General features: G+C 47.5%; 1 protein-coding gene across 1 annotated transcript in view; it reads right to left on the bottom strand.

The window, feature by feature from the left end:
* Positions 1–23,610, bottom strand: part of exoc3l2b (exocyst complex component 3-like 2b) — a 37,691-nt gene extending 14,081 nt beyond the window's left edge. Inside the window, exons 1-4 of the mRNA XM_072461999.1 lie at positions 23,509–23,610; positions 8,331–8,467; positions 7,122–7,455; positions 5,683–5,906 (exon numbers count right to left, since the gene is read on the bottom strand). Coding sequence (XP_072318100.1) covers positions 5,683–5,906; positions 7,122–7,455; positions 8,331–8,454 — 682 coding nt within the window. The 5' untranslated portion in view covers positions 8,455–8,467; positions 23,509–23,610. The remainder of the gene's footprint in view (positions 1–5,682; positions 5,907–7,121; positions 7,456–8,330; positions 8,468–23,508) is intronic.
* Between the last annotated feature and the right edge of the window lie 1,914 nt (positions 23,611–25,524).

Genomic DNA, 25,524 nt, shown 5'->3' with positions numbered 1-25,524 from the left:
CCAGGCCCAGGTCCGGGCCCAGGCCCAGGTCCAGGCCCGGGTCCAGGCCCCGGTCCAGGCCCAGTCCAAAACCAGCACAAGTACAGGTCCAGGCCCAGGTCCAGGCCCAGGTCCAGGTCCAGGCTCAGGTCCAGGCCCAGGCCCAGGCCCAGTCCAAAACTAGCACAGGCCTAGGTCCAGGGACAGGCCCGGGTCCAGGCCCAGGCCCAGGTCCAGGTCCAAATCCAGCACAGACGGGGCTCCAGAGGTCCAGAGGAGAGGGACCCACACGACACCAGATCCTGGGCTTTACGCAGGAAACGTGCATTTATCTGAGGAACGCAGAGGGCCAGCAGGGAGCGTGAGGTCTGGAGCTGCACTGTGAGGAGTGAAGCGACCAGAGCGGGTTTGACCATTTGAGAACCTGGACTTTGTGAGAACTCGAGGTTATTCCCAGTTTCTCCAGTGAAATCGCGCTTCACGTTCCACTGAAAACGCCGGGAACGGGACAGAGTTCGACATGTATTCGTGCTTCGTACTCCGAAGGCCCCTGGCTCCGACCCGCCGCTCCTGACGGGGTTTAAGTGGATCAGATGTGCGTATTTCTAGACTCTGAAGCGCTGAGGCTAAAGTGCTCCGTCAGCTCCTCGCGTTTCAGCTTGAGCGCCGCCGCCGCGGAGGAACGAGCGGCTCCTGGAAACGTCCGGGGCGGATGCCATTTCTGCAGCGTCAGACCGAGAGAACAGAGCGCCAGTGTTTGAGGAGAAACTGTAGAACGCCACATTCCACCGGGGCCTGCGGGAGCGTGGCAGAGTGGTTATCTTCCTCCACAGCGGCGTTAGGGCTGAACATGTGGTGGAACTTTAAAGAGGTGCGCGTGAAGTTTGTCATGTTTTCATAATTATCGCTTTGTTTTACCTGTGGTCAATATTTATAACAGTTTTACATCAGTCGAGTGGCGGTTTGGGAAGAAAACTGGAAAATAAAAGCAGGAAATGACAGGAAGTGGTTCTAAAACAGAATCCCTCTGTGATGTCATCAATAGGCGACACTCCATCGCAAATGGTTTAAACGATCATTTAACAAAATAAAGGCGTTTTATGGTGTTATTGTTGGTCGAATTGTAACTGGTGTGTAATTTGTATGGATTTTGTTTACAGTCTGTTTACAGTCTGGTTGCTAGGTAACAGTTTTGGAATCACCTCAGTCACATGATCTGCTCGCGTTCAAACAGGAAGTCGTATTATAAATGTCACAAAAACGGTCAAAATGGGGAAAATAGGCAACAATTTACGCAAAAAGCTTAAAAATAATCACAGTAACGACGTTTTAGTAAAAAATAATACACACTACGGGACATTTTGATGGATTTAAACCCTGATTTTAGGTCCGGGTTTGTTCGCGGAGGATCGTGAGATTTAAGAGTCTGTGCTCCGGCCTTAAAAGTGCCTATGACAGGGTTTTACGATCTTCTAATTTTGATTTCATTTGGTGTATTTATACCTGTTGTACATATAAATTATAGTTTTACACCTATCGAGCAGGTATTTGTGGATAAAACGTTGAAAAATGTGTAGAAAATGACAGGAAGCGACATCACACCAGAAACACTCATTCCAGTCAAAGTTTATGCAGAATTTACACAAAAGAAACTGTTTTTTTTACTCTTTAAACACTAATTCTTTTAATAAACTTTAAATAAAGTCGCTCTCATATATTTTTATTTGTCCAATAAAAAAAAATTTGACATCAGATGAGTTTTGTCCCAGTGTTTGCTGGGTAATTTCCTAATGTGATATCATCAATTACAAACAGGAAGTGAAATTGTAAAGCAAAAAAATGAGCGTTTCTGTGATAACCTTTTTATATATTTTTTTAATAAACTGCATTTTAGTTGAATGAGTCGTCCGACCTGTAGAGGGCGCTTTAACCTGTGCACTAAAGAAACAAACTGCAGGACATGAACCCGCTGCGTGTCCAAAGTGTTTCAGAAAAGTAATAATTTACAGAAATAAGCGAGAACATGATGATTTATATTTCACATTTAAAGTACTTCTGAGCGTGTCATTTCATTAACAAACGTCCTACTGTTGATGAACCGTCTGCGACACGTCTGGCGCTCGAGTGTTTGTGTTCACGTCCCACAGAAGCCACACTATTCAAGGCTGTGGTTTAGACTCCGGAGCTCGTCACGTATTTTTAGATTCGGGGCGTTTTTTTATTGCTCGGCGTCGACGGCTCAGATAAGACGACAGGAACGGGAAGCGTCGCCGGGTGACTTTTTATGGCCGTTCTGAAGGACACACAATCATTGACTCATTTATAACAGTTTATCAGAGCGGCAGCAGACGCTTATGTAAGACTACGACCACGTTCTGCGAAAAACAACCGACTTATTATCATTTATTACAACGTTTGAGACTCTTTTAGAGCCTCTGGAGAGCGGGTTTGAGGCAGATAGTACGCTCCGGAAGGACGTTCTGATGAATCCAGTAACGAATCGACTTAAAAATATAATAATAACTATAATTGTACTGTGTTTGTCCAATGTTAATGTTTGTCTGGACTGAACAGACTCTAAAACACAAACGAAAAGAGCTTTTATAGCAAAGACAGTGACGTTATTAAACCAAAATGTCAAAAAAGAATACCGTATTTTCCGGAGTAAAAGTTGCACCAGCCAAAAAATGCATAATAGAGAAGAAAAAAACATATATAAGTCACACTGGAGTATAAGTCGCACCAGCCAAAAAATGCATAATAGAGAAGAAAAAAACATATATAAGTCGCACTGGAGTATAAGTCGCATCAGCCAAAAATGGCATAATAGAGAAGAAAAAAACATATATAAGTCACACTGGAGTATGAAATGCGGTTGCAGGTGTGAAAATAACAAATAATATCACATATAAGTCGCTCCACAGTATAAGCATATAAGTATAAATATAAGTATAAGTCGCACCCCGGCCAAAACTATGAAACAAGGTGCAGCCTATAGTCCGGAAAATACGGTAAACTATTTCTGATTTTCATCGATAACACACTTTATTCCTAAATGTTCTCTCGCTAGAATAGTCACATATTTACATATTTATTTGGTTAAAAGTGTTTAAAAAGTCTCAATGTTCAACAGAAAAAACAGAAAATATAATAAGATTTTCTGTTTAAATAAATGTAATAAAAAGATGTATTTGCGCCTCAGAACAAACATGAGTCGGTTCCATTTCACTGTGTGTCGTTTAAATGTTTAAATCACTTAAGCTACCGAGATGGAAATGATTCAAGTGATTTAAACATGGCTCATAAAAGGTCGTGAGAAAGCAGCACTTTTGGATTCAAGCACATATTTAAATGTTACTCAAAACAGTAAAATATTGTATAATAACATTGTATGAAAGTTGATCTTAATCATGGTCATCTCTGTCCAGCGCTGACCTTCACCTCAGACGTTTGTCATCATCAGACTCGCTCCACACAAAGAGAACACACTGTGCTTCAGACTCAAGGTCAAGTTATGCTTCAAAAAGACAACTTTACACATCTCGGACCAGTTTAGCTCTTAAGATTATATTTGTGAGTGACAACAGGAATAAACTGTATAAAACTGTAAAAAACTGCGTAGAAAATGTATAAAACTATGTAAAACTCTATAAAACCATAATAGAAAACTGTTTGAAAACTGTAAAAATGTAAAAACTGTATCAAAACTGTATAAAAACTGTGTAAGACTGTATAAAAAATACAAAAACTGTAGAAAACAGCATAAAACTGTGTAAGACTGTAGAAAAGCTATAAAAACTGTATAAAACTGTATAAAACTGTGTAAGACTGTATAAAAACTATAAAACTGTATAAAAATGGTATAAAACTGTATAAAACTGTATAAAACTGTATAAAAAACATACACAACTCTATAAAACTGTATAAAATGGTGTAAAACTGTATAAAACTGTTTAAAAACTGTACACAAATTTTATAAACTGTATAAAACTGTATGGAACTGTATAAAACTGTATAAAACAGTAAAACTGTATAAAACTGTATAAACTGTAAAACTGTATAAAACTGTATAAAACTGTATAAAACTGTATAAAACTGTAATAAAAGATGCTTTTGCAACGAGTGACGCTTAAACGAGGCAGAGATCAGTAGCTGGAATCATCGGGAAGTCAACATCGTGATAGTTGTTTTGTAAATCTGCCAAACTAGAATCTGGAGTTTATCGTCTATGGTAAAAAAAAATATTAAAAAGAGCCAAAAAAGAGACAGAAACATCAAGCGTAATCCCCCTAAACAAGAGTGTAAATTGATATTCCTGCACTTTTGAGCCTTATTTTGTGCGACACTTGAACCGCCACATTCACACACTCAATATCGTTATCCAGGGGTTTTGTTCCTCTGGCCCGTCCCTGACCTGCTGAGTTTTGTTTAAATGAGTTTGAGGAATGTTCCCTTCACGAGCCGCCCTCAAAGCGCCCTCAAAGCGCCCTCGGACTCTCATGACGCCCGCTCTTGATCTCCTCGTTCCCTTCGTCCCGATAACATCCGATTCTCGCGCTTCTCTTCACGTTCACAATCCGTTCAACAACAAAAGGGAAAACATTCGACACGTTTGGACCCGTTCTGGCTTCTGTTTGGTTTGGTTTTGTGTGTTTGCCTCAACGGTCAATTATCATTATTTCCTAAACATTTAATTTAATTTAATTTCATTGAATTTATTGAATTCATTATTATTTTTTGTTTACTTATTCTATTTTTTTATTTTTTTTTTAATTGTATTAATTGGATTTTTATTTATTTTATTTTATTGTATTTATTTATTTTATTTATTTGTTTATTTTATTTATTTATTTATTTTTATTACTATTATTATTTATGTTATTACTTCTGGCTGTGGAGCTCCTGCTCAGCTCTCAGGATCATATACACGAGTTGGTGCTTGTGCTGATGCTCAAACTGAACCAGTGGAAACGTGGCTTTAGTCAAAAAGTCTGACCTTGTGGAACGACTTTCCCTGAAGCCGATTGTTTCCTCTGTTCTTAATGTTTGTGAGACGAGGCAGAGTAAACAAGGGCGGAGGGGCCGGAAACAATGGGCCCTTCCACTGCATTTAAGAGACATATAAGTCCCGCTTTAGTCCCGCTTTAGACCCGCTTTAGTCCTGCTTTAGTCCTGCTTTAGTCCAGCTTTTGTACCGCTTAAGTCCCGCTTTAGAATCGCTTTAGTCCAGCTTTAGACCTGCTTTAGACCCGCTTAAGTCCCGCTTAAGTCCCGCTTAAGTCCCGCTTTAGTCCCGCTTTAGTCCCGCTTTAGACCTGCTTTAGTCCCGCTTTAGTCCTGCTTTAGACATGCTTTAGTCCAGCTTTAGTCCTGCTTTACACCCTGTCCAGTCCAGCTTTAGACCTGCTTTGAACCAGCTTTAGACCCTGGTCCAGTCCAGCTTTAGACCTGCTTTGAACCAGCTTTAGACCCTGGTCCAGTCCAGCTTTAGACCTGCTTTGAACCAGCTTTAGACCCTGGTCCAGTCCAGCTTTAGACCTGCTTTGAACCAGCTTTAGACCCTGGTCCAGTCCAGCTTTAGACCTGCTTTGAACCAGCTTTAGACCCTGGTCCAGTCCAGCTTTAGACCTGCTTTGAACCAGCTTTAGACCCTGGTCCAGTCCAGCTTTAGACTCGGTTCAGTGGGTGTTTTGTGTCTCTAACCTGACAGAGGTTCTCGGGGCTTGACCACCTCCTCTGGTTCTGGTTCTGGTTCTGGTTCCTCTGGTCCCTGTGAGACCCGCTCAGACCCGGACTCTCGTTTGTGTTTTCCCAGGACCATCTTCATCAGACTCAGCCTCCTGCTCTGGGTGTCTTCTTCAGAACCCGGGTCTCCGTTTGAGATGCAGTCCTTCCGAGAGAACGAGTCCCGGTACCGCCCGGCAAACCTGGACCAGGACCAGGACCAGGACAGACCCGGGTTAGACCCAAACATCACCAGCAGATATTATAATGAACACACTTTATTCACTCGTTCTATTTCATTTTTGCTGAGTTTAAACTTGATTCTCTTTCTTTTAAATACAACACATCACATTATGAAACATTCTACAGTTTATGACATAGTTTAGTCCTGTTTTAGTCCTGTTTTATTCCTGGTTTAGTCCTGTTTTAGTCCTGGTTTAGTCCTGGTTTAGTCCTGGTTTAGTCCTGTTTTAGTCCTGGTTTAGTCCTGGTTTAGACCTGGTTTTAGACCTGGTTTAGTCGTGGTTTAGTCCTGCTTTAGTCGTGGTTTCGTCCTGGTATAGACCTGGTTTAGTCCTGGTTTAGTCTTGGTTTAGTCTTGGTTTAGACCTGGTTTAGTCCTGGTTAAGACCTGGTTTAGACCTGATTTAATCCTGGTTTGATCCTGTTTTAGTCCTGGTTTAGTCCTGGTTTAGTCCTGGTTTAGTCCTGGTTTAGACCTGGTTTAGGCCTGCTTTACGCCTGGTTTAGTCCTGGTTTAGGCCTGGTTTAGGCCTGCTTTACGCCTGGTTTAGTCCTGGTTTAGGCCTGGTTTAGGCCTGGTTTAGGCCTGGTTTGGATGTGGTTTAGACCTGGTTCAATCCTGGTTTAGTCCTGGTTTAGGCCTGGTTTGGACCTGGTTTAGACCTGGTTTAGGCCTGGTTTAGGCCTGGTTTAGGCCTGGTTTGGATGTGGTTTAGACCTGGTTCAATCCTGGTTTAGTCCTGGTTTAGGCCTGGTTTGGACCTGGTTTAGACCTGGTTTAGACCTGGTTTAGGCCTGCTTTACGCCTGGTTTAGTCCTGGTTTAGGCCTGGTTTAGGCCTGCTTTACGCCTGGTTTAGTCCTGGTTTAGGCCTGGTTTAGGCCTGGTTTAGGCCTGGTTTGGATGTGGTTTAGACCTGGTTCAATCCTGGTTTAGTCCTGGTTTAGGCCTGGTTTGGACCTGGTTTAGACCTGGTTTAGGCCTGGTTTAGGCCTGGTTTAGGCCTGGTTTGGATGTGGTTTAGACCTGGTTCAATCCTGGTTTAGTCCTGGTTTAGGCCTGGTTTGGACCTGGTTTAGACCTGGTTTAGGCCTGGTTTGGACCTGGTTTAGACCTGGTTTAAACCTGGTTTAGTCCTGGTTGCCATAGTAACTGTTGCGCTCTGATTGGCTCACCTGAGCAGCGAGCCCTCGGAGCTCCGCCTCCCTCTCTTCTTCTTCTCTCCCGGTGACTCTGAAGGAGAAGGCGTTTCTTTTCCTCGACCCGACGACCTCAGGCTCTTCCCCAGTTTACCCAGAGTCCTCAGCGGTGACCCGAACTTGAACCCGCCACCTTTCCCTCCGGACCCTTTGCCCGCGGACCCGCCCGCCTTGCCATTGACTCCGCCCCGTTTGCCCTTGTTGGCCTCGTTCTCGTCCTCTTCATCTTCAAACGGGTTTCTGTCCCGGCAAACGTCTCCGTCCAACAGCGAGCTGCCAGGAGACCAGCCCTGACTGTCAGCGTCCAGACCTGACCAATCAGAGAGAGGGGCGGGTCAAAGGAGCCAATCACGGAGAGGAGCGGGTTAAAGGAGCCAATCAGAAAGAGCGCGGGATTAAAGGAGCCAATCAGGGAGAGGGGCCGGGTTATAGGAGCCAATTAGAGACAGGAGTGGTTTAAAGGAGCCAATCAGGGAGAAGAGCAGGTTAAAGGAGCCAATCAGGGAGAAAAGTATGTTAAAGGAGCCAGTCAGAGATAGGGCAGGGTTAAAGGAGCCAATTAGAAAGAGGGCGGGGTTAAAGGGTTGATTGAGGATTATTCTAGTAGACTTTAGTCAAGCAGTGACATTGACATTGATATTTCTCATTCATATTTTAACTCAAGGTGAAAATTTGTGACAGAAGCTTCTAGAGAGAGAATATTTATGACTTAAAGGCGGCATGGACGATTTTTCGGCAATTTGAGAACGCAGGCGGAAGTGCGCATGCGCACTCCCCCGTGCGGACTGATACAACACACACGTGCGTTTGTTTATTAGCGCAACGGATCGCATCTCTCGTCTCCCGTAGATTTCTGTCCACTTCTGCCTCAGCTCGAACTGTCTTTCTCAGTCTTCATTTTGCCCCGTACACTGAGGGAACTATATTATGATAGATCCATGCGCTTAGGCACGCGGAAACGTGGGGACGAGCCTGACGCGGCTGCAGGTGAGCTGTAGGTGCGTTTTATGATTGATACGTGGCAGGACAAATAATTTATCCACGCCACGAGGAAATATGATAAAAAAATTGCTGAAAAAAATCGTCCATACCACCTTTAAGTGTGTTATTGAATTAGAATCAGAAATAGTTTATCGTTTTTGATTTCGATTTAACTATAATAATAGTTTCAGGTTGATGTTTTACTGTCATCGTTGAAAGGATTCATGTGCGCGGTGATGTTCAGGCTCATCCTCCTCAGGACCAGAGCGTTGTGCAGAGTGGGACCTCCTCCTCTCAGACGCACAGGGAGGTGCTTAAGGAGCGGCATCGTGAGGGTAGACCTGAGGACAGAGACCGGGTTTAGACCTGAGACCGGGTTTAGACCTGAGGACCGGGTTTAGGCTTGAGACCGGGTTCAGACCTGAGACCGGGTTTAGACCTGAGGACAGAGACCGGGTTTAGACCTGAGACTGGGTTTAGACCTGAGACTGGGTTTAGACCTGAGGACAGAGACCGTGTTTAGACCTGAGACTGGGTTTAGACCTGAGACTGGGTTTAGACCTGAGGACAGAGACCGTGTTTAGACCTGAGACTGGGTATAGACCTGAGACTGGGTTTAGACCTGAGGACAGAGACCGTGTTTAGACCTGAGACTGGGTATAGACCTGAGACTGGGTTTAGACCTGAGGACAGAGACCGGGTTTAGACCTGAGACTGGGTTTAGACCTGAGACTGGGTTTAGACCTGAGACTGGGTTTAGACCTGAGGACAGAGACCGTGTTTAGACCTGAGACTGGGTATAGACCTGAGACTGGGTTTAGACCTGAGGACAGAGACCGGGTTTAGACCTGAGACTGGGTTTAGACCTGAGACTGGGTTTAGACCTGAGACTGGGTTTAGACCTGAGGACAGAGACCGGGTTTAGACCTGAGACCGGGTTTAGACCTGAGACTGGGTTTAGACCTGAGACTGGGTTTAGACCTGAGGACAGAGACCGGGTTTAGACCTGAGACTGGGTTTAGACCTGAGACTGGGTTTAGACCTGAGACTGGGTTTAGACCTGAGGACAGAGACCGGGTTTAGACCTGAGACCGGGTTTAGACCTGAGACTGGGTTTAGACCTGAGACTGGGTTTAGACCTGAGGACAGAGACCGGGTTTAGACCTGAGACCGGGTTTAGACCTGAGACTGGGTTTAGACCTGAGACCGGGTTTAGACCTGAGGACCGGCTCTTCATTCTTTCATAACACGATTGACACAAACAAAAACATGTCATGGCGGTTCATGAAGTCTGATAAAGAACCAGGAAGTGATACCGATAACGAAACAGGAAGTGACGCGGGTCTGGAGGGCCTGAAGTTCATATTTTAGTCTTTCCTCAGAACCCTTTTTACTAAAACATTCATCAAAAAAGTCAAAATGCCACAGAACAATCACAGTATCGATGTCACAACATGAAGTACAGAGTGAAGTACTGCTTTACATGACGTGAGTAAAAGTACAGATACACCCGGTCAAATATGACTCCAGCACAAATAAAAGAAGTACTGCAGTATTCACTGTAGAATCTACTCAAGTATCAAAAGTACCTTCTAACGATGAGATGTAAATAGTATTTTTGTGTATATTTCCTGTTCACTCCAGCAGTAAAACGAGTATAAAGGATGTAAACGATTTGATTAAAAGGGAACATTGGAAAACATGAATGAAATGAGAATATATTTTGTATATTTACTATTTCCAAACAAAAATCATACAAATTTAGAGAGTCAAAGTGACAAGAATACGCTAAAATACGAGTCGAGTCAAGAACAGATCCTCAAAACTCTCCTGAAGTACATTTACTTAGTTACTGACGCTTCTGGTTATGTGTCACGATGTGTCACGATGAGCGGTAAAGTTACAGAGTGCTCCTTTAACCGCGATCAAACGTTCCGGTCCGAGTCTGAAATCAGCCGCAGTTTTGATGGACGCTGTCGTTTTTGAAAATTTTCAATTAATGTTTCCTCGAGTCTGGAACGCCAAAACCGCTCTGATTGGTCCGTGCGCCCGGGGCAAGGTTGGGGTCAGGCTCTGATTGGCTATCGGCCGCCGCATGCACTTCCTGTTTCCTGTTTGTGTATTTGGCGGACTCCACCCTCAGCTCACGACCAACACATTCCACACATAATTGATCACATCTTCATCTGAGTGCGACCGGGGAATAAGACCGGGTTCAGTCCTGGTCCTGGATTGATTGCGGTTCACACCCGGTTTACGCTTCACTTCCTGTCGCGCTCGGATGTCGGGTTTTCGGGTTTTCGGGATGCATTTCAGACCCTCAGTTTAACCGAGTTAGCCAATCCAGCATGTCTGCGCCTGCGCTTGCCTAAAATGTAACATCTGACTCTCTACTGCCCCCTGCTATCCGTGAACCTGCTCCCGCGCTGCCGTTGAGCTAATGTTGCTAATGCTGCTAATGTTGTGAATCTTGTTAATGTTGTTTATTTTGCTAATGTCAACACGGAGCTAATGTTGCTAATGTCAACACGGAGCTAATGTTGCTAACGTCAACACGAAGCTAATATTGCTAATGTCAACACGGAGCTAATATTGCTAACATCAATACAGAGCTAATATCGTTAACGTCCACACAGAGCTAATATCGCTAACGTCAACACAGACCGAATGTTGCTAACGTCAACACGGAGGTAATATTGCTAACGTTCACACGAAGCAAATATTGCTAACGTCAACACGGAGCTAAAATCGCTAACGTCAACACGGAGCTAATATTGCTAACGTCAACACGGAGCTAATGTTGCATTTTGACCGTTTTGATGATTAAAACGAGTGTTTCACTTTGAATTTGTTCAAATGTATTGGGATTGTTAAAAACTCGTGATAAATGTGTCTCAGAACACATGCCCCTGACCTGTGGAGTGGGGAAATCTGGTAATAATGGACTCAAACTTGAACTTTAACATCAGCAGCTTTTTACCATCTAAAAACATTGTCAAAATCAAAAGTATAGTGTCTAAACCAGACTTGGAGAGACTTTGTCTCGAGTAGATTAGACTGTAACGGCCGCTCACTGTCCTCTCCAAACGAGCTGTAAAACAGCTGCAGTTCATCCAGAACGCTGCTGCTCAGGTCCTGACTCGAACCAGAAAGTTCATCACATTAGTCCTGACTAGAACCAGGAAGTACCATCACATTAGTCCTGTTCTCAGGTCTCTGCACTGCTCCCTGTGGCTCAGAGAAGAGACTTTAAAGCAGCTCTGCTTGTGTACAAGTCTCTTCATGGCCTAGCACCAAAGTACATCTCTACCATGTTAGTGCCATATGAACCATCTCGAACTCTGAGGACCTCAGGGACCGACCTCCTGCTGGTGCCCAGAGTCAGGACTAAACATGGGCCGGCCTCCTGCTGGTGCCAGAGTCAGGACTAAACATGGACCGGCCTCCTGCTGATGCCCAGAGTCAGGACTAAACATGGGCCGGCCTCCTGCTGGTGCCAGAGTCAGGACTAAACATGGACCGGCCTCCTGCTGGTGCCAGAGTCAGGACTAAACATGGACCGGCCTCCTGCTGATGCCAGAGTCAGGACTAAACATGGACCGGCCTCCTGCTGATGCCAGAGTCAGGACTAAACATGGACCGGCCTCTTGCTGGTGCCCAGAGTCAGGACTAAACATGGGCCTGCCTCCTGCTGATGCCAGAGTCAGGACTAAACATGGACCGGCCTCCTGCTGGTGCCAGAGTCAGGACTAAACATGGACCGGCCTCCTGCTGGTGCCCAGAGTCAGGACTAAACATGGACCGGCCTCCTGCTGGTGCCAGAGTCAGGACTAAACATGGACCGGCCTCCTGCTGGTGCCAGAGTCAGGACTAAACATGGACCGGCCTCCTGCTGATGCCCAGAGTCAGGACTAAACATGGATCGGCCTCCTGCTGGTGCCAGAGTCAGGACTAAACATGGACCGGCCTCCTGCTGGTGCCAGAGTCAGGACTAAACATGGACCGGCCTCCTGCTGGTGCCAGAGTCAAGACTAAACATGGACCGGCCTCCTGCTGGTGCCAGAGTCAAGACTAAACATGGACCGGCCTCCTGCTGGTGCCAGAGTCAAGACTAAACATGGACCGGCCTCCTGCTGGTGCCAGAGTCAAGACTAAACAAACCAAAATTACAATTTTGATTGTTATCGCGCAGCACTATTTCCCCCTGATGCCCCTCCAACGACGACACAGGACTCACAGGCGCAACACAACGCCAAAGTCTTTCAAATCTAAATCTGAATGTGAATTTTTCAGTTTTTCAAATTTCAACAATAACGTTTTGAAGCCTAAATTTCACATTCAAATACCACAATGTTTTCCTCTGGTTTTATAAAAGCAGCTGCATCTGCCCTGCCTCCAAACGAAAGTGTACCTGCCCCAGAACACGCTCAGTTTGTACTTTATGTCGCTGTATTGTGTCTGCCGTGAATGGCGTTCCGTTTAAATGTACTTCCGTGAAAACAAATTTCCCTTTGGGGACAATAAAGAAAGTTGCAAACTAACGGAGTCGCGCTGCCAGAACTTCAGAGGGAAATGAAAACAATCAGAACATTAAAAGCTCTCAAAAGTCCAGTTCGCAGTCTCCTTTAAGCTTCGGTTTGATAAAGATCTCTGCACTGGGACTCTTCTGGAGGATTGTGGGTATTCCTGGCCTTAACTTCCTGGTCCGTGCCCCAAAGGACTCAGGGACTATTTCTGTCAAACACAACAACATCCTGGAATCTCCTGCTCGAAATCAACACAGACTGAACCTGAGGGGGCGCTAGAGAGACACAGACTGAGCCTGAGGGGACGATAGAGAGACGCAGACTGAGCCTGAGGGGGCACTAGAGAGACACAGACTGAACCTGAGGGGGCGCTAGAGAGACGCAGACTGAGCTTGAGGGGGCGCTAGAGAGACACAGACTGAACCTGAGGGGGCGCTAGAGAGACGCAGACTGAACCTGAGGGGGCGCTAGAGAGACACAGACTGAACCTGAGGGGGCGCTAGAGAGACGCAGACTGAGCTTGAGGGGGCGCTAGAGAGACACAGACTGAACCTGAGGGGGCGCTAGAGAGACGCAGACTGAGCTTGAGGGGGCGCTAGAGAGACACAGACTGAGCCTGAGGGGGCGCTAGAGAGACGCAGACTGAGCTTGAGGGGGCGCTAGAGAGACACAGACTGAGCCTGAGGGGGCGCTAGAGAGACACAGACTGAGCCTGAGGGGGCGCTAGAGAGACGCAGACTGAGCCTGAGGGGGCGCTAGAGAGACACAGACTGAGCCTGAGGGGGCGCTAGAGAGACACAGACTGAACCTGAGGGGGCGCTAGAGAGACACAAAACACAGACTGAGCCTGAGGGGGCGCTAGAGAGACACAACCTGAACCTGAGGGGGCGCTAGAGAGACACAACCTGAACCTGAGGGGGCGCTAGAGAGACACAACCTGAACCTGAGGCGGCGCTAGAGAGACACAGACTGAGGGGGCGCTAGAGAGACACAACCTAACCTGAGGGGGTGCTAGAGAGACACAACCTGAACCTGAGGGGGCACTAGAGAGACACAACCTGAACCTGAAGGGGCGCTAGAGAGACACAGACTGAGGGGGTGCTAGAGAGACACAGACTGAGCCTGTGGGGGCGCTAGATAGACACAAAACACAGACTGAGCTTGAGGGGGCGCTAGAGAGACACAACCTGAACCATAAGGGGGCGCTAGAGAGACACAAAACACAGACTGAGCTTGAGGGGGCGCTAGAGAGACACAACCTGAACCATAAGGGGGCGCTAGAGAGACACAAAACACAGACTGAGCTTGAGGGGGCGCTAGAGAGACACAGACTGAGCCTGAGGGGGCGCTAGAGAGACACAAACTGAACCTGAGGGGGCGCTAGAGAGACACAGACTGAACCTGAGACGGCGCTAGAGAGACACAGACTGAACCTGAGGGGGCGCTAGAGAGACACAGACTGAGGGGGCGCTAGAGAGACACAGACTGGACCTGAGGGGGCGTGTTTAACAGGTTGAATTTGGCCAATGACACAAATTCAGGGAACAACATGGCACAGACCCTCAGAGCCTGCACTGATGCATCATGGGACTTTGGAGCCAATAAACTGTATTCACCTCTCAGCTCAGAGGTCAAAGTTCACGCGCGGCGCCTTCGATGTCTTTCTCCTCTGAGCAGAACCAAGACCAGAACCAAGACCGGAACCAAGACCAGAACCAAGACCAGAACTAAAAACAGAACCAAGACCAGAACCAAGACCAGAACTAAGACCAGAACTAAAAACAGAACCAAGACCAGAACCAAGGACCAGTACCGAACCGGGCCTAAACCAGGACTAAACCAGGACTGGACCAGGACTAAACCAGGTCTGAACCAAGGACTAAACCAGGACTAAACCAGGACTAAACCAGGTCTAAACCAGGACTAAACCAGGACTGGACCAGGACTGGACCAGGACTAAACCAGGACTGAACGAGGACTAAACCAGGACTGGACCAGGACTAAACTAGGACTGAACCAGGACTACACCAGGACCAAACCAGGACTAAACCAGGACTAAACCAGGACTGGACCAGGACTAAACTAGGACTGAACCAGGACTACACCAGGACTAAACCAGGACTAAACCAGGACTGGACCAGGACTAGACCCAGTGCAGTGTTGGAGTCCATGCACACAATGTTATCACATTCATATTGTTGGTCCTGGTGTAAGTCCTGGAGCAGGTCTTTGAGATTCAGGACCAGCCCAAGTCCTGATCCAGCCCTGATCCGGACCAGATCTGGACCAGATGGGGTCTTTATGAAGTGAAGTCTTTACGAAGCTCCGACACACGAGCAGAATATGAATGAACACGTGAAGAACATGTGAAGAACACGTGACACAAATGTGATGGAGGAACGGGTCTGAGGTCAGGTCTGAGGTCAGGTCCGAGGTCAGGTCCGAGGTCAGGTCCGAGGTCAGGTCCGAGGTCAGGTCCGAGGTCAGGTCTAAGGTCAGGTTTGAGGTCAGGTCTGAGGTCAGGTCTAGGTCAGGTCTGAAGTCAGGTCTAGGTCAGGTCTGAGATCAGGTTTAGGTCAGGTCTAGGTCAGGTCCGGTCCAGGTCCGGTCTAGATCCGGTCTCTGGACTGGGGGACCCGCAGTGGGTCATAAAAGTCCTGAGGATTTCCTGGTTTGAATTTGGAAGAGCAGCTGCTGTAAGTTCATAAAGTTTTACAGAAGCCAAAGACCTGCAGTGTGGACTTGGTTTACTCCTGTTTAAGACCTGGTTTAGTCCTGGTTTACTCCTGGTTAAGACCTGGTGTAGTCCTGGTTTAGTCCTGGTTAAGACCTGGTTTAGTCCTGGTTTAGTCCTGGTTTAGTCCTGGTTTAATCCTGGTTTAGTCCTGGTTTAGTCCTGGTTTAGTCCTGGTTTAATCCTGGTTTAGTCCTGGTTTAGTCCTGGTTTAATCCTGGTTTAGTCCTGGTTTACTCCTGGTTTAGTCCTGGTTTAGTCCTGTTTAGTCCTGGCTTAGTCCTGGCTTAGACCTGGTTTAGTCCTGGCTTAGACCTGGTTTAGTCCTGGCTTAGTCCTGGTTTAGACCTGGTTTAGTGCTGGTTTAGTCCTGGTTTAGTCCTGGTTTAGTCCTGGTTTAGTTCTTTCTGGAGCAATCATAACAGTGAGAAGTTTTCGTTTAAATTTTAATCCACTCGTTAATAATTATCCAGCTGCCATATTCTGCGACGTCGCCAGATCCGTGTCACTTCCTGTTTGTTTCCCGTTGCCGTGGCGACAGTATCAGATAAGTTTTACAGCAGAATCATAAACTCATAAAGGAAGAAGAGGCAGCAGCGCGGTCAGTGAAACACACTTACACTTCTCACGCTGTCACTACCATCTGATGAATAATAACGTCTTTTTAACGAGCCACTGGCCACGCCCATGTGAGCTCATCACTGTCATCATTAATATAGAGTTGTCTCCAGACGCACACAGCCACAGCACTGCCTCCGGTGGTGTAAATGTGTATTTATCAGGTTCAATGAAAAGTGATGGTCAGGTTCATGTTGAGCTCCAGCTGGTTCTTTGGTTTGAACATGTTTAACGAGCTTTTCTCCTCGTTACATCTTTGGTTTCATCAGAATCAGAAAAGGTTTATTGCCATTGCTAATGAACTGAATTCACTAACTTAGGAACTTGTCTTGGTGCAACATAAAACAATGAACAACAATAGAAAAACCTTTGTAAGTCAAAAAGAAAAACAATTGAAATCTGCTATAGGATAAGAAATAAAATAAATAAAAATAGGCTTACTATGTACACAAAATGTACAGTTGAATTTACATATGTAGTGCAGAAAGTGAACAGTGAGTGATTGAATTATGGTTAAAGTGACAGTGTTTAAGAAGAGTTCAACAGCAGAGGGAAAGAAACTGTTCCTGCCTGAGGGGAGTGGCCTCCTGCCTTAGGGGAGGGGCTCAAATAGTCCATGTCCAGGGTGAGAAGGGTCGACTGTGATCTGACCCCTCGTCCCAGAGCTCTGGAGACGTACAGGTCCTGCAGCGATGGAAGTCTGCAGCCGATCACCTTCTCAGCAGAGGGCGCTGTAGTCTCTGTTTGTCCCTGGCTGTGGCTCCAGTGTACCACACGGTGATGGAGGAGGTAATGGAGGAGGTGATGGAGGAGGTGATGGAGGAGGTGAGGATGGACTCAATGATGGCCGTGTAGACCTGCACCATCATCTCCTCTGTCAGCTTGTCTTTCTTCAGCTAATAATAATAATAATAACTTTTATTTATATAGCGCTTTTCAGTGACCCAAAGACGCTGAACATAATAAAAAAAAGGGGGGGTATTTACAGACAGGGGGGGACAACACGTACAGAACACATTAATATACAGATAAAATGAACAAGACAGAAGAAGTAGAGAGAAAAAGATGGGGATGTAACAGGGGGTAGAAGAGTAGGCAATGGGGTAGAGGAGGCTAGGGGTAGGGGAGGTCATAGGCTTGGGTGAAGAGGTATGTTTTTAGGCGGGATTTGAATGTTGTGAGTGAGGGAGAGTGGCGGACAGGTTGGGGGAGGGAGTTCCAGAGTCGGGGTGCTGTTCGGGAGAATGCTCTGTCGCCAAAAGTTTTGAGTCGGGATGTTGGTGCAGTCAGGGTGAGAGAGGAGGAGGATCGGAGAGCTCGGGTGGGGCGGTGGGGGATGAGGAGGTCAGACAGGTAGGGGGGGGCAAGGTGGTGAAGAGCTTTGAAGGTGAGGAGGAGTATTTTAAAGTTTATGCGCTGCTTGATGGGGAGCCAGTGGAGAGAGCGGAGAACGGGAGTGATGTGATCACGGGACCGGGTGTGGGTGAGGAGGCGGGCAGCGGAGTTTTGGACCATTTGGAGTCTGTGGAGGGAATGGGAGGAGATGCCAGTGAGGAGGGAGTTGCAGTAGTCAAGGCGGGATGAGATGAAGGCATGGATGAGGGATTCAGCAGCGGGGAGGGTGAGGCAGTGTCGGATTTTGGCGATGCGGCGGAGGTGGAAGTATGAGGTCTTGACAATGTGGCTGACATGGGGAGTGAAGGAGAGGGTGGGGTCCATGATGACACCGAGATTGCGTACCAGGGTAGAGGGGGTGATGGCAGCTGCAGCAGGAAGTACATCCTCTGCTGGGCCTTCTTCATGAGGAGCTGATGGTGGCTTCCACTTGAGGTCCTGGTGATGGTGGTGCCGAGAAAGTGGAGGGAGTCCACAGTGGAGATGGGGGAGTCTGAGATGGTGAGGGGGGGCTGGGGGGCTGTGACTCTCCTGAAGTCCACGATCATCTCCACTGTCTTCTGGACGTTGAACTCCAGGTTGTTCCCGCTGCACCAGGACACCAGCCGCTCCACCTCCTCCTGGAGACAAACTCATCCCCGTCCAAGATGAGCCCGATGAGGGTGGTGTCGTCATGGCGATGAGGGGGATGTCATCGTGGAGTCGTGGCTTGAGGTGCAGCAGTTTGTGAACAGGGAGAAGAGCAGGGGAGACAATACACAGCCCTGTGGAGTTTTTCACCTCGTTTCATCAGTGCTTCCTCGTCATTAGTTTTCTCACAGTTTCGACTGATTCCTGCAGGTTTGAGTTAAACCTGTTTTCACCCACCCCCTAGCCCCGCCCACATCCATGTACTTAAATGTAATGATCTAAAAAATGAAGACTTCAAGTGACACATGTCGAGCTGTAAAATGTCAAAAACATGTAAATGACAATCTGCTGCAATTTACTGTGTCACAATGAAGAGGCGGGGCTTGTCACTTTAAAGAGGCGGGGCTTGACGCTATGTAGAGGCGGAGTGAGTGTGAGTCTGTTTCCCAACTTTACATGAAGTACACTCCTAAAATACTTCCTGGTTCTGCTGATACAGACGTTTGACTTCCTCACAAATATCACAAATCAACACTTTTGTTTTGTGCAACTTTTCACCTTTGACCCTGAAGTCACTGGAGGTCAGGAAAGGTCACGTACAGTCGTTTACTTTACTCACAGCCTTAACGTCTAATGAGCTTCCCTGTTGCCATGGTTACTGCAGAGCTCAGACTGAAGTAGTTTAGTGTAAACAGAGGCCTTTGTAGTATTTGTACTATAAACATTTGAAGTACTGACTTTTGTCTTTGAGTCAAAGGAAAACCACCTCTGAACTAAACCAGGACTAAACCAGGTCTAAACCAGGTCTAAACCAGGTCTAAACCAGGTCTAAACCAGGTCTAAACCAGGACTAAACCAGAATCTAAACCAGCTCTAAACCAGGTCTAAACCAGGCCTAAACCAGGACTAAACCAGAATCTAAACCAGCTCTAAACCAGGTCTAAACCAGGTCTAAACCAGGACTAAACCAGAATCTAACCCAGGTCTAAACCAGGACAATTAAAATATGAATAACAAACCATTATCTATCATTTGATCTAAAACTGTTGGTGAAACTTTACAAATGTTTCAGTTCTTAAAACACGTTTGGGCTGAAAACAAAGACTTTATATTGAAACTCTTCAGATGCTTTTTAAAAGTAAATGTGACGTGACCTGGACCTCCAGAACCACAGCTTTAAAACCGCCGAGCTCCAGCACGTGAGACGTTCAGACACAAACAAACAACATCACGGACTGTTTCATCCAATCACAAAGTAAAGTTTATCCCATCGACATGAACGACGCTTCACAACACGTGTTCAGTCTTTTATCCACATCACAGCGTTTTAACGATCAATAGTAGTGAACGTTTAGTGTCCAGGGTTTATTTCTCACAAACTGAGACACTTTAGACATTAGAAGGTGGAAAGTGAGTCAGACGTCCAGATTTAGCAGATTTAAACTCTTTAAAAACACACTTTGACCAGGAGAGGCTCAAAGTATTTAATATGATTCGTTTTTAACATGTTTTGTCATTTACGGCTTATTATCATTATTATTATTATTATTATCATTATTATTATTATTATTATTATTATTATTAGGCCCGAGCGCCACAAGCTGGCGAGAGGCCTATTAGTCTCGTAAGGCCGTGCAAAGCACGGCTGCGAAAGTGCGCACGTAGTGCGCATGAAATTGAGCGCGAAGCGCTCGCCCACTTCCAAACACTCCTTCACTCATGCACACCCCGTGCATACTAATTAGTTGTAGGAAAATGGAACATTACCGTTGTAAACGGGCGAAGCCCGTGCAAAAGTTCGCACTAAACGAGCACTTTACATTGGGATGACGACCGCTTCGCGGTCGTCATCCCCATATAAAGCACTCATTTGCGCTAAGTAGCTCACGAATACGTTCCCCATCTCTTGCATGTTCCGTGCATATAAGCATGTAATGCAAAAATTGAACATTATTACTGTATAGAGGGCCAAAAACACAAAGTAGGCGGAGCCCACTCAAAATTATCGAAAGTACCCGTCAGTGATCAGGGACCCACACCATGAGGTAGGAAAGCGCGAGCGCTTTCCGAAAATGTATAGTTTATGATATTTGAAAAATGGGAAACATTGTTTTCGCATCGGAATATTCTTCTTCTTCTTCTTCTTCTTTTTCTTCTTCTTCTCGGGACCAACCCCCCTATTTTTCACCCAGTGAACATTGACGAAAAGTCACAAAAATTTGCACACCTCTAAAAATCGTGCCTCTCTACATTCTGGCTATTTCCCTTTTCTAAAATAAAAAAAATTGGCGCGTCAGCGCCCCCAAATGTACCAAAAATGCATTGAGAGATGGGAAATGACCCAAAAAAAATCTGATCGTAGAATCATGAAATTTGGCGCAGAGGTAGATGGTGACAAGAGAAGTAAAAAATATTATTACGGCAACGCCGTCCGCCCAACCAAATGTCGGCCATATTGCTTCAAAAATGGCTAAACATGATTTGGGAGTTTTTCCAAACGTCGTACTTTTACGAACTCCTCCCAGGGCGTTGGCCCTAAAAAGCTGAAATTTGGTGAAAATGCTACTGAGGAGTGGGACATCAAAAGTTATCCAAATTACATTGATACCTCTCACGGTCTCTGTGCGGCGAAGCCGCAAACTGTAGCTAGAATTTCAGAAATCTCCCATATTTAAAATTTCTGCCGTTTGCGCAGATAAAGTCCGAATTGCGTCAAATTAGAATCAGTTGTTAAACTCTTTGCCCTAAACCCACTTGAAGTGAAATAAATTCATTTGGCGCCACAGCGCCCCCTACAGATTTTATATGGAGGTTAAATGTTTAGTTTTGCGAAATTATATGAAATTTGACACACAACTCAATTTTAGCATCCCCATCAAAAAAGTCAATGAGAGCCATGTCATAATTGTTATGGCGTTGCCGTAACGATGACCGAAACCTTCCATGTTATTCCAATGGGGAAATCGCCAGAACATGTTTACACTTTATACTTTCACAAACTCCTCTTAGGGCGTTAGCCCTATTAACCTGAAATTTGGTGAGACTCATCTTCAGTGGTGGACCATCAAAAGTGATCCACATTTTTATTCAAAGAGTCACGGTGTCTGTGCGGCAAAGCCGCACATTGTGCCAATAATTCAAAATAAAATAGCTTTTTGATGGTAAAACAAAGGGGAGAAGATGTGACAGCGTCACAGATTCAGCAGTAGGCGCAATAAAAGGACAATTGGGGCGCGTTAGCGCCCCCTCCTCTTGCGGCGTGGCGGCGGCGTGGCGAGGGCCGATCATTGCCGCTTGCGGCTATATTTATTATTATTATTATTATCATTATTATTATTATTATCATTATTATCATTGTTATCATTATCATTCCAACATGACATCAGCAGATTCATACTGGACCAGTGGGCCCTTTACACAATGGGCCCTTTACACGGTGGGCCCTTTGCATGGTAGGCACTTTACATGATGGGCCCTTTACACGGCTTTACATGGTGGGCCCTTTACACGATGGGCCCTATACACGATGGGCCCTTTACATGGTGGGCCCTTTACATGATGGGCCCTTTACACGGTGGGCCCTTTGCATGGTAGGCACTTTACATGATGGGCCCTTTACACGGCTTTACACGGTGGGCCCTTTACACGATGGGCCCTATACACGATGGGCCCTTTACATGGTGGGCCCTTTACATGATGGGCCCTTTACACGGCTTTACACGGTGGGCCCTTTACACGATGGGCCCTATACACGATGGGCCCTTTACATGGTGGGCCCTTTACATGATGGGTCCCTTACATGATGGGCCCTTTACACGGCTTTACACGGTGGGCCCTTTACACGATGGGCCCTTTACACGATGGGCCCTTTACATGGTGGGCCCTTTACATGATGGGCCCTTTACACGGCTTTACACGGTGGGCCCTTTACACGATGGGCCCTATACACGATGGGCCCTTTACATGGTGGGCCCTTTACATGATGGGTCCCTTACATGATGGGCCCTTTACACGGCTTTACATGGTGGGCCCTTTACACGATGGGCCCTTTACACGGTGGGCTCTTTACTTTACACAGTGGGCCCTTTACACACTGGGCCCTTTACACGGTGGGCCATTTTCACAGTGGGCCCTTTACACAGCTTTACACGGTGGGCCCTTTACTTTACACGGTGGGCCCTTTACACGGTGGGCTCTTTACTTTACACAGTGGGCCCTTTACACACTGGGCCCTTTACACGGTGGGCCCTTTACACGGTGGGCTCTTTACTTTACACAGTGGGCCCGTTACACACTGGGCCCTTTACATGGTGGGCCCTTTACACGATGGGCCCTTTACACGGTGGGCTCTTTACTTTACACAGTGGGCCCTTTACACACTGGGCCCTTTACACGGTGGGCCCTTTTCACAGTGGGCCCTTTACACAGCTTTACACGGTGGGCCCTTTACACGGTGGGCTCTTTACTTTACACAGTGGGCCCTTTACACACTGGGTCCTTTACACGGTGGGCCCTTTTCACAGTGGGCCCTTTACACAGCTTTACACGGTGGGCCCTTTACTTTACACGGTGGGCCCTTTACACGGTGGGCCCTTTACTTTACACGGTGGGCCCTTTACCCAGTGGGCCCTTTACCCAGTGGGCCCTTTTCACGGTGGGCCCTTTTCACGGTGGGCCCTTTTCTGAACATGGGTTTATCAGTCTAAATATTCTCTCTCTCTGTCACATCTACACCTTTATCTGGTTCAAATCAGGTTAGTTTCAGCTCTAGATTTGAGACTTTAAATGACATAAGGAGCAAAAGGCTCAAATAGTAAACAAGCTGCTTATTATGTGTTTGAATCGTGGGCCGTCCCAATGACACAACGTGATAAAAGTAAAAACACAGATAAAAGTCTGATCATAAAAGTGAGTTTAGCTCAAAGTCACCTTCACCTGAGAAATGTTTAACTGATCTGCACAATCATTAAACCACTAATGTGTCATCTTTTTAATCTTTTTAACTTTATTACACGACTGACACTGTCATTTCAGCAGAGACACTTTTAAACACATTTAAAACTAAATAAAGATATAAATGTGTCACTGAGGTTAATATAAATTAATCAAGTGTGTTGTTTATGGAAAAATGCACATTCATTTTGGACATTTTAACTTGTCTTTGTTATAACGTCTTTATAACACAAACAATAGACAAACGCAATTAACATTATTATTATTATTATTATTATGGTTGATTCGTCATTGGTCGATTATTGTTTGCAGCCCAAAGTCTTAAAGATATTATAACATTTTAGAGCAAAAAACGCTGCAAAACTCTTGACAAACTTTCCATTTCACGCACAAATCACTGAACGCAAACGATTTAAAAGTGGCACAAAGTTCGGTTTAATCGGTCAAACTCGCGCCGGTCCGTGTCTCTGTCCGTGTCTCTGTCCGTGTCTCTGTCCCCTGTGTCGGTCACGTAGACGTTACTCACCGCGCGGGGCCATGGTGACGAGCGGCGGCTGCGAGCGACTCCTGAGACCGGCTTTAGACGCGTGTGCTGCGGCTGCGGTGAGCGCCAGGTCCCGGTGTGCGCCGCGGTGCGTACGGCAGAGGAGCGAAGCGGAGGTCCGTGCGTGCGCGTGCGTGAGGGTGCGTGAGGGTGCGTGCGCGCGCGTGCAGCCGCGTGCGCCTCGGCCCTGGGGACGCTCGTCATTCACTGGGAGCGGTTTGCGTAAAGGTCACTTTGGGCGCGAGCTCGAGCCGTCAAAAAATCTGACGTCACTGCGTCATCTTAGACTTTGGACTCGGACCAGGACCAGGGCCGGGACAGGGACAAGGACCGGGACAAGGACCAGGACCGGGACAAGGGCCAGGACCAGGACAAGGACCGGGACAAGGACCAGGACCAGGACCGGGACAAGGACCGGAACAAGGACCGGGACCAGGACAGGGACCAGGACCAGGGCCAGGACCGGGACAAGGACCGGAACAAGGACCGGGACCAGGACAGGGACCAGGACCAGGGCCGGGACCAGGGCCGGAACCAGGACAAGGGCAGGGACAAGGACCGGGACAAGGACCAGGACCAGGACCGGGACAAGGACCGGAACAAGGACCGGGACCAGGACAGGGACCAGGACCAGGGCCGGGACCAGGGCCGGAACCAGGACAAGGGCAGGGACAAGGACCGGGACAAGGACCAGGGCCGGGACAAGGACCGGGACAAGGACCAGGGCAGGGACAAGGACCGGGACAAAGACCAGGGCCGGGACAAGGACCAGGGCCGGGACCAGGGCCGGGACAAGGACCAGGACCAGGACCGGGACAAGGACCGGAACAAGGACCGGGACCAGGACAGGGACCAGGACCAGGGCCGGGACCAGGGCCGGAACCAGGACAAGGGCAGGGACAAGGACCGGGACAAGGACCAGGGCTGGGACAAGGACCGGGACAAGGACCAGGGCTGGGACAAGGACCGGGACAAGGACCAGGGCAGGGACAAGGACCGGGACAAAGACCAGGGCCGGGACAAGGACCAGGGCCGGGACCAGGGCCGGGACAAGGACCGGGACCAGGACCAGGGCCGGGACAAGGACCGGGACAAGGACCAGGGACCAGGACCGGGACCTGAGCCAGGACAAGGACCGGGACCAGGACCAGGGCCGGGACAAGGACCGGGACAAGGACCAGGGACCAGGACCGGGACAAGGACCGGGACCTGAGCCAGGACCAGGACCAGGACCAGGACCAGTACCAGGACCAGGACCAGGACTGGGAGGGACCGGGTCAGACGGGATGAGAACCAAGACGGGACAAGCATTAAACCAGGACTAAACCAGGACTAAACCAGGACTAAACCAGGACTAAACCAGGACTAAACCAGGTCTACGACTGTGTTCACTTAAACAATCACCAAGTCTGGGACTGAACCTAAACATTAGGACTCAAACTTGATCCAAACCAGGACCGAGACTGAACCAGAACTGAACCGGGTCAGTTTGATGAATGGTACAAAAACAGTCCAGACTCCGCTCGGTCTGAGGTCAGAGGTCACTGGAGGATTCTCATGTTCACACTTTTATTACAACATTTCACCCTCAACTCTGGACCAGACCCGGACCTGAGCCGGGGCCAGACCCAGGTTTGAGGGGGCCAGACCCAGATCTGAGGGGACCAGACCTGAGCCGGGACTAGACCCAGATCAGAGGGGGCCAGACCCGGACCTGAGCCGGGGCCAGACCAAGATTGAGCCAGGACAAGACCTGAGCCGGGACTAGACCCGGATCTTTACCGGAACCGGACCTGAGCAGGGACCAGACCCAGATCAGAGGGGGCCAGACCCGGACCTGAGCCAGACTGGGCTGGGACCAGACCTGAGCCGGGGCCAGACTGAAGCAGACTAAATGCACCAGGAGTGAACCAGGACTAAACCAGGACTAAACCAGGACTAAACCAGGACTAAACCAGGTCCAAACCAGGACTAAATCAGGTCTGAACCAGGTCTGAA

Source organism: Eucyclogobius newberryi, unplaced genomic scaffold, assembly GCF_026437365.1.
Source record: "Eucyclogobius newberryi isolate DKJ021-1_F unplaced genomic scaffold, fEucNew1.0.hap1 SCAF_10, whole genome shotgun sequence".
Lineage (NCBI taxonomy): Eukaryota > Metazoa > Chordata > Actinopteri > Gobiiformes > Gobiidae > Eucyclogobius > Eucyclogobius newberryi.
Note: the sequence above shows the minus strand (reverse complement) of the source record. Positions and strands in the feature narration are given on the sequence as shown.